Source organism: Pelecanus crispus, chromosome 7, assembly GCF_030463565.1.
Source record: "Pelecanus crispus isolate bPelCri1 chromosome 7, bPelCri1.pri, whole genome shotgun sequence".
Taxonomy (NCBI): Eukaryota; Metazoa; Chordata; class Aves; order Pelecaniformes; family Pelecanidae; genus Pelecanus; species Pelecanus crispus.
The window spans coordinates 1,260,998-1,270,816 of record NC_134649.1 but is presented as its reverse complement, the minus strand read 5'-3'; the positions used below and the strand labels follow the sequence as shown (position 1 = coordinate 1,270,816).

The 9,819-nt window shown below is 38.3% G+C and overlaps 1 protein-coding gene across 1 annotated transcript in view; it reads right to left on the bottom strand.

Annotated features, from left to right (window-relative positions):
• Positions 1-948: 948 nt before the first annotated feature.
• Positions 949-9,819, bottom strand: part of UACA (uveal autoantigen with coiled-coil domains and ankyrin repeats) — a 33,692-nt gene continuing 24,821 nt past the window's right edge. The window contains exons 13-19 of the mRNA XM_075714311.1: positions 9,248-9,346; positions 8,969-9,005; positions 7,996-8,045; positions 3,968-6,658; positions 2,763-2,915; positions 1,806-1,871; positions 949-1,020 (exon numbers count right to left, since the gene is read on the bottom strand). Coding sequence (XP_075570426.1) covers positions 949-1,020; positions 1,806-1,871; positions 2,763-2,915; positions 3,968-6,658; positions 7,996-8,045; positions 8,969-9,005; positions 9,248-9,346 — 3,168 coding nt within the window. The remainder of the gene's footprint in view (positions 1,021-1,805; positions 1,872-2,762; positions 2,916-3,967; positions 6,659-7,995; positions 8,046-8,968; positions 9,006-9,247; positions 9,347-9,819) is intronic.

The window sequence follows — 9,819 nt, the reverse complement described above, 5'->3', positions numbered from 1 at the left end:
TAGTACATAATTTACAGTTAAGAGGAAAATACCTTAAACTTCCATGAGATAGTGTTTGAAAATCCAATACCTGAATTATCTAGCGTACAGCTTAATGAGCTGCTCAGTCTACACCCACATTAGGCTTAACGAAGAATGAAATTATACAGAAGTAGGACTATTGCATTTAGATCAAAATGCTGCTCTACAAACCGTGACACTCCAATCCCACTATTGTAGCCTGCAGTAATCAATATTACAGAGCATTCATGAAAAGTCTTGTGGGAGGGGGGAAGGGGAGGCAAACATAAAAGTTAGTGTTTTGATGGAAAATTTGATTTTTAAGTCTTGCAAAAAGCAAAGGCACTACATCTTAAGCTTATATCTAAATCAAGTCTGTAACTTGGCCAGCCAAGTTACAACACATACCTAAATACCTTTCACCTAACCTTTGCAGCTGACTTACTAAGCATACTGCAGTATGTCGTGATCAGCTTACATCACAAAATAGCCACTTTCTCTTACTCATTAAAGGAGATATACAGCTACAATACTTAGCCAAGCTCATTTGAACGTAGTTTATTTTTAACCATACCATTAGAGTTTAAATTATAGGATAAACTGGAGTTTCTGGGTATAGGCCTTGCTTTAGTAAGTGGTCAATCAGACATTAAAATAACTTAACTACTATGTCATCATTTTGACAGTCAACTTGCATACCAGTTTTAAAACACATTCTACATCTTTTATTAATCTAATGAAAGAAGTGTCAGACCTGAAACTCAGTAGCCCTATTTTAGTGTTTTACAAGAAGAAAATATTTCAGCTTTGTAAGTTGTTTCATATTTGGAGGTTCTAATTGCAGCTATATTATCATAATTATATAAATCTCATGAAGGTTATCACTACCGTAAATCACAGCACTCCTACAAGATGCAGCAGCCTTCAAGAGCAATGGCACTAAGCACGTCAGCAAACAAGTCCCTGTCTCATTCGGATGATCTGTAGTAAAGCAGCTTGGACATCTTCATCCATGTGACCCTGGAGCAAGCAAACACTTAGTTAAAAGAAAAAATAAAAATGCCATGAAGTGTCAACCATCCAATACGAACTAACATTAGGAGAGTCTTCAAAATTGCCCAAAAGTCTTAGTTCATTGCTGTATTTTCACCACACTCTGGCAAAATCTGAAATGCTTTAGGAATCCTGTTATTTTTTCATCATGACAGAAAGAAGGGTCTGCCTCTCTCACACAGCAGTTTCTTTTATGAAAATATGATGGGGGAAAAATTCCTGTTCCTATCCTCTGGACTCCACAGCCCCCTACTGTAGTAAGGGTCCCTCTTTTGTATGCTTAAGTATCTGAAGTCACAAGACTTGAATTAGTTGATCAGCTCTTTGTTCAGTGAGAGCCACTGGTTAAGTCCACATTAAAGTTTCCGACTTCTACTTGACTTCTCTCCAGCATTAGCTGGGATGATGCAGAATTAGCAATATGCTCGCATCACCAGACACCATCACCCTTCAAGCAGGTTATTGTTATATATAGTTACATGTAGACAAATGGTAAGAAAATGGGCACTCTAAGACTACAGCTGTGGCATGTGTTTGCTTTTTTGTTGGATCAGTCCATTCTAAATTATATCTTTCTAAAGATAGAGCATCGAATAGTCCATTCTAAATTAAAACTCTTAACATGAAAACAGGTACTTGATGCTAGTTTCAAGTTTGTTTGAGGTCTTCCAGTAAGGCAGTTAGAAATGTGTCTCAGGAATCTCTACATTGAGATGACAGAGTGAAACAATCTGAACTTGGGACTATCGTACCTGCACAGCACTAAGGAGGTGCGTCCGATAAACTGAAACTACCTCTTGATGCTGCCTTTTAGCATCCTATAAAAAGAAGACAGGAAGAGAAGGTGAGGTCATCAAGTTTTTAACATCTACTCATACCTATTTCCAACTTCGTGGGCTTCGGTTTGTGCACTTATAGGCTAGCCAAAGCAGAATTTCAAGGTTAAAGTTAGCTATATCCCCTCCATTAATCAAGAAAAAAGTCACTGCTTCACTTTTTTTTATTACCTACTTGCAGCAAAGCAATTTTGCTGAAAGGCTGTCAGAGACAGGCTGATGCAGTGTGTCAGCCCAGGTGCTGAGATGAAAAACCCGTTTCATCAACAGCATCAGCTATTTGTTTAAAAAACCCAATTGAAGAACACTTTGCCTTATAAGGGTCAACCTTGCAAATACTATTAAAGATGTGTCCTACTTCAGTACAAATTTACAAATAACTACCTTTGCTCACATACATAGCTTTAATTACGAGCTTCATTGAAGTCACAGGGACCACAAATGTGTTTGTGCACAAAACCACAGTACTTAGTGTTCCCCTTTACTGTTAGCACTTAATGATAAGCAATAGACTTCACACTGTTTGCAGAAAAGGGAACACAAAGTCAAACCCACTAAGAAAGGACCTCCTCGCTTTCTTTCAAAGTGAGAAAATACATGGCTGGTGGTTTTTGCAAGAAAATATTAACGTGGAACTTGCACACAGAAATGGTCTTGGCATGAACTCTAGCAGCATATCTCGTAAGCTAAGTTCTCTCTAAATTGTTTGTGTGTCTCATCTGGAAAAGTTCCCAAAAAATAAAAAAATTCATGAATAATCTACTTTTGAAGTCTAAGCCTACAGTCAACCCCAGTGCTCCAGTGACCTTCTTTACACAAGAAACTGCAATCAGTGCTACTGCATTTCAGACACCACCTTGCATGATTACTTACAGCTAGCTGTTGTTGCAGTGTTTTCACTTGGTTCTGGAGCATTTCAACCTGCTGGTTCTGCCTCTTTGAGGGAATCCCAGTGGTGTAAGTAAGTTGAGACAAGCCATTAAGAGCTTGTTTTAACCGCTCTACATCATTAAGCAGCTCTGTTATCTTTAAAAAAAAAAAAACCACACAAACACCTCATTTAAGGATTTTCTAAATTACCAAAACCAAATCATCTTCCACATTTTTTAAAGTCTGATGAAGATCAGCAAGCACCGAAGGGTATTTGTCCTAGCTTGCCATCACACTGCTAAGAGACTTCGCAAAGATAGAGGACTTCATGGACTTCATTTCCATGACATGCTATCGCTGGTTCACGTTCTGCTTCCTAGCATTGAAGTCGGTAAGGTCGGAGGTATGGACCCTGGAGGTCAGCCAGCAGCATAAATGACTAATGCTCTAAAGATACTCTAGGTCTGATTTCTAAAAAGGACAATGAACAGTCAGAAGCCAGGCCAGAGATGCTAAACAAATAACAGCTCTAAACTTCATGCAAATATAACCTATCTGAACAAGCAATGCAAACAGCATACATTTAACATAAACACAAAGCACAGCCCTCAGAACATGGAGTGCCTAATGCCTATGTCAAGTATCTTCCAGATTCAGAGTTAGCACTGTTTCCTACTCCTAGATTTTACTGTAAGAAAGTGTTTTCACGCTAACGATCTGCTACAGTGAAGCAGACATATTCAAGATCAATAATAAGCCCCATTTAGGTATTTCAAAAGCTAATCGGTCACAAAATCATCTTCTTCCTTACATCGGGCTAACAACATCTTTCACAAGAAAGTGCTGAAATAGTTTATCAGCACATGGAAACCAAGCCAGGAACATTTTTTTTTTATTTAAAAGTAAACTGAAAACATTCAAGTCACCAAATTGATGGAAGAATGAGCTTATACCCTAGAAGTCTGAAACTCAGCTTGAAAGTTTTAGAGTTTAAATACAACAAACAATGCCCGAAACACACAAGGAATTAGAAAAACTTCATATAATACTACCAAAACCAGGGCTCCACCTTCGCAGATTTGGGCCAGTGCTGGGTACCTAATGCTCTGTACAGAGAGTCATGCTTGAATACCAAAGTAGCTATATTTGAAGTCTAGTTCCTTACTGCTAAACTGAAAACGTCAAGGGCATTAACCAACACATCCTACCTTGTTATCCTTGGCTTCCACCTGCTTTGCAGATTCCTGTATTCTCTTCTGCAAGTCAATAATTGTTGTCAAAGATTTATCACACCTTTCTTTCTGGTCTTTGATTTCTTGCTCAATACTGCAACTCCGTAACTGAAGCAACTCCTTTTCATCCTTTAAAGAAAGCTCACTCTTTTTAGCTTGCAAAGCCTCCTCACATGCTTCCTCGTACTTTTTATTCATATTGGACAAATTTTCAGCTATGCTATTGATCTGGGCCTCCAGAGTACTTTTCATGGACTTGTATTCTGATACATCAATCACTTCTTTGCTCTCCAGGTCTGTTAAAGCTTGTTGAGCAAGCTGAACCTCAGACTGCAACTTCAAGATTTCCTCATTTTTAACTTGGTTTTCTTCTTCCTTTTCTTTCAAGCTGTTTTTGGTTGCTACAATTTCTTGTTCTAGCATTTCCTTCATTTGTGTGTATTCTACTAAAGGTACTGAAGATTTTTTTAGATCCGACAATTCCTGCTGTAGTTCACCTACTTTTCGTGTTTCTTTGTCATAACATTCCTTCTCGCTTCTGAGGGCTTCCTTTAGATCCTCTATAGTGTGACCAAGAGCCTTCTTCAAGGCTTCAATCTGTTCTACCGAAAGATGCTGCACCTGCATAATTATGGGCTGCTCGGTACTCTCTTGCAGCTCATCTCTCTCTTCTTTTCGGCCTGTGTATTTCTGCAGCAATTCTCTCAATTGCTTATTCAACTCCTCCAATTTGCTTGCAAACATTTTTTCCATTTCACGGGACTTCTCAGCAAGGATATAGTTCTGCTGCAAGTCGTTTTGGATGGACAGAACACCATTTTTGAGTTTTTCATTCTCCTGTTTGCACTTCTTGTTTTCCTCCTCACTTTCTCTGCATTTCTGTACCTGTTCCTGCAACTGTGCTTTTAATTCTTTCACTGTGGCTTCAAAGCTTTGCTCTCTGTCTTCGAAGGAGGCAATCGGAGCATATTTTGACTTAATGCATTCTTGAATCGTGTCAAGTTCCTTCTTTTGGGCTTCAATTTCTGCATGCAACTGTAAAATTTCTTCTTGACCCCTCTTATATTCAGCCATAATCGCAGCATTGTTCTCCTGCACTTCTTGCATGCTTTTATTTAAAGTAGTCACTGTAGTTTCATGATCTTTTAAACTTAGGTACTCAGTTTGCAACTGATTCTGTAAGAGTTTCACCTTATTTTTCAAAGTTCCATTTTCTTCATTTACCCTCATGAATTCTTGCTTTATCTCTTCAGTTTTTTCCTTCAGATCCGACAGCTCCCTGTTAGTCTTTTCTAGTGTGTTATTCAAGACTGTTTTAATCTCTTCATGTGTTGTAGCCAACACATACTGATCCCTGAGAGTCTCTCTTATGACTGTGTTTTCAGACGCTAGTTGGCACGCTTTTGCTTGTTCATCATCGTATTTTTTCTGAAGCTCAGCAAGCTGCTTTTCAAGTTCAATGCCATTAGATTTTAAAGCTTCCACTTCTTTTTTGTGCTGCTCTGGAGACAGGTACACAGCTTGGAAGTGGCTGACATTCTCACTTAACTTGTTCTTCTCTGCCAGCAACTTTTCAGCTTCTGCTTTGCTTTCATTGTACTTTTTTGTTATTTCAAAAAGCTTTTTGGTCAGGTCACCAACAGTCAGATCATTTGTTTTCTTCAATTCTTCGTGAATTTTTAAAGGCACATTCTGGCTTTTAATTTCAGTTTTTAGCATTTGGATTTGCTGCTTAAGCACCTTGTTATCGATCTGCAGTCTTTCAAGTTCCTTCTGCAGAGTCTGATTCTTCTGTGATAATTCAGAAATTGTCTTCCCGAGTTCCTCATTTTTTTTCTCAAACCCGCTCCTCATTTGTTCGTGGTCTTCCAGCTTTACATGCTGAGCAAGTTTAGCTTTCTGACTCTCGGACTCCCTCTTTAAAAGCAGAATCTCCGCCTGCAGTTTTTCACGCTCTCCTTCCATCTCTGCTATCTTCCTTGCTTTCTCACTCACTTCATTTGATAACAAACTCTTCATGTTTTCAAATTGCTCTGAAGTTACAGAGTGGGCCAACTTTGCTGCTGTTTCTTTGAGCTGCCCTTCTAACTCCATGACATTTCTTCCCCTTTTATCCCGCTCCATCTCCAACTTAACAAGTTCCTTCTGCAACCTTTTATTTTCCTCCACTAGCCTTCCTTCATCTCTCTTAAATTCCGCCACCAGCAATTCATTCTGCTTAATGTGGTTCCTTAGTTTTCCCACCTCAGCAGAGGCTCCTTCATACTTTGTTTTCATTTCTTTCAACTGATCCTTCAGCTCCTCTGTTAGCTTACTGTTTCCTGAAGCAGCTTCATTAGTCAGGTGATCTTTCAGAGCAAGAAAGTGGGTCTGCATTTGCTTAACTTTGCCTTCAGAGTCAAACATTCTTTTCTGTACATCTTTTAAAGCATCTTCCAGTTGTTTTATCTGTCCATCAGATTCAGTCTTGGTTCTTTCGCACTCTGATGCCAGAGCTTTACATTCAGATACTTTGTGAGATAGTTCTCTCTGCAATTTGCTAATTTCTTCTTTTGCTGCACCGTAGCAGGTCCTCATGTTGTCAAGTTCTTTCTTTAAAGTTTCCTTCTCTGAACTGGATGATTGGTTAGGCAGGGAGAGCTCCAGGGGTCTCAGCATAGACCTAGACTGAAGATAAATTGGTGCAAAAATGGATACCTGTTTACAAGTTTGACAAGTCATATACATATGAGCTGTCATATACATAACTGTCTTGAATATGGCTCTACATTTCCGTTTCCCAATCATCAGACCCTACTGACATTAAAGTGCAGGTATAGTATATTAATTTCATTTCCCTTGTTATTCATATTTAATCACTCATCTGCTAGAAGAAATTTAATTTAAGAGATTTCCTCTGTCCCTCAAGCATGTGAAAATAATTTTTAAAGGAATCAGAACAGAGTATAACCTTCTCTCTGAAAAGACTGAGGAAAACAGTCATTTAATTTACTGTCCAGTACAAGATATCTCAAAAAACCAATTTTGTCCTCCTGCCATGTGGTCTTCACTACCGACCTTCGCTTCACCATGAGCTGTGATGGCTGTTACATGGCGCAGGCTTGCTCCAATCGTCTCATTCACGTTCCAAGGACCAGAAAGCAGCATGTAGCTTTCAGACACAACTAGCTTAAAAGCCACCTGATTCCTGCTGGGGACACGGTTTGGGGTTTCTTTTGTTGGTCAGCTTTTTGTGCCCACCACCCCTTTTTTTTTTTTTTTTTAAAAAGAATTGCTCATCAACTCATTTTAAACTTCAACTAAGAATAAAAAAATCCTAAAACCATTTGGATAACCTTATGTAAAACACGGCTGAAGAGACTGGGTTTTTCAGTGTTACCAGCAGAACATACAAAATACATGTTATCAGTGAAGTCTGGCAAAAAAGCATGGGATGTTAAGATTGATTTCTAGCCATCACTAGCTTCTGGAAGCATTACAGCTGAAATACTCAAGTGTAAGAACAGTTTGTCAGTTAGGGCCAATCTCTATCACATATGACTCACTGTAAGAGCCTGACAGGCCTTGTTAATATCTCAATTGTGGCTTTAAAAGGTAGCTAGCTATCAGCAAACAAAGTTGGCAAGTAATTATTATATAGCTGGCAGGAAAAAAAAAAAAAGAAAAAAGTCTTGAGTTTTAGCTTAATTTAAAAGAGGAAAAAATTATGGACGTGAACAACCAGTTGCACTTGACACTGCCTGTTGATCCAGCAGTCTGTTGATTCAGTTTTAAGAGTGCTCATTACAGCCAGTTTAGTATTTGACATTTTCACAGCATTTAGAGCTATGTCACCTATGTAACTCTAGAGGGCACCAGCAGTTAAAAATAAACATAGCAAAGCAAGTGTTGCAGATAATCTTGTATTCAGAAGCAATGTTTAACATATGCACACTTATAAGCATATGTAGCTTTCCCAAGCATAACTGTCTTAGAATGCTCTCAAGTGGCAAAATATTTATTACCTGTGATTCCACAGCAAACACTTGGCCTTGCTTCAGTAAATCTTCTTTTCCTAGATTTGCAAAGCAAACAGCATTTAGTCTCTGTTTAAAACCAGTAACATATAATCACAAGAACTACGATTTTCCTTCCTAATTTTATTCTGTTCAATGGGACAGCACTAGGCTGCAGGCTGCTGCTTAAGTACTTGGTATTAAAACAACTGCTCCTTAATTAAGTCACATAGGAAGTCTGGACAAACTCCTAAAAAAAAAATACCCCTCCTCTGCCAGGCTAGGTATTGTTCTGCAAAACAGTCATGGCAGCCAGCTTGAGCTAGCTGCATGTCTGCACATGAACACACCAGGGAAAAGCACCCTCTTGCACTCCAAATAAATGATCCTTCCTGACAGCCAGCCAAGCAGCTCTCACAACAGCTCATGACAGATTAAGTAACATGTTAAGTTACACAAGTGCAAGACAGGCCTGTAACCAAGCTGGATGCAAAAGACTTCAGTTTCCGGAAATGGAATGATTTCTAATAGAAGCATAAACTGAGGTCTTGTGTTTAAAGTCACTTTCAAACTTGCCTACGCTCAAGCTTTCACGATGACCATAGCTGTCCTGTCATGAGCTGGACATGAGTGTTGTTTAAGATATGAAGAATGGGAAGAGGAAGACTCAGTTTGGAGCACAGATCTTGCTCAGCTTGTTTTTCATGTTATCAGAAGATGTAGCAGAGTTACAATGCACATTTCACAAGACCAGTCACTCATAAGCAAGACTGATCAAACAGTGCCCTAGAACTTGGGTACAAACCCAACCGGGGCCAGTTTTGCTGGCTGTATTCTGAGGTTTGAAGTGTGGACACACACATTATGCTTGGCTACGGTTAAGACCAACAAAAGGAAGAGATGACAGAAAAAAACCACCCTTTGTCTATGTATTCTAACACTGCATCATGCATGGCAAGTTTTAAGAATTAAATATACTTACTATTGCCAAAGTTACTTCCAGATCCCACAAAGTCAACCTAAAAGCAAACAGCAAGAAACACAAAAATAAGTCTGAAAACTGACTTCAAATTTTTACTATATGTTAAGCTAGGGATTAAAGGGCACGGAAAGCTTTTTACAACAAGGTAACCATTTAAGACTTTCAACAAATTTAAAACTGCTTTAGTATTTACTACTGTAAATATAAATTGCTACTACTGTAATATCAATTGCTATATTACATTTCAAATCAATTAACATTTCAAATCAATTAACATACTTCATAGTATTTGAGTTTAGCTTTGAGAGCTTCGATAGTTCTTAAGCTTTCTTCCTGCTGTTTTTCCTTGGTAGTTAGGATTTTCTTCAACTCATCTTTCTGAAAGAGAAAGAGTGCCCAATAGCCAAAGCCACAAGAATGGCCAGATTTATAAGATCTCAAGCAACTTTTAAAAAAGTTTAGGGAGAATGTCAACCAAGATCAGCACTGAAAGAATACCTAAATTTTTGATTCTGAAGTTCTTCCACAACACTGCTCCTCTACAAGAGGAGTCTTGAAGAATCCGTCAAGGGAATACGCACCAATGTAATTTACCATTGTTTAATTTACTTACATTTATTAGTCTTGCATTACTGAAAGTCACTAAAGAGATACTTGTAATACTACATCTGCTTTAAAGGTGCCATAGGGATTACATATATTATTTGTAGTAATAGAAATGCTGTGCAGCTGTGTAAACTGAGTACAAATCAGTAGATATTTTAATTAGCATTTATAGATAGCTTTTCTCTATAGTTTTAAATACCATTACTTAAATGCGATAATTACTTCCCCTATTTCATAGTTCTATT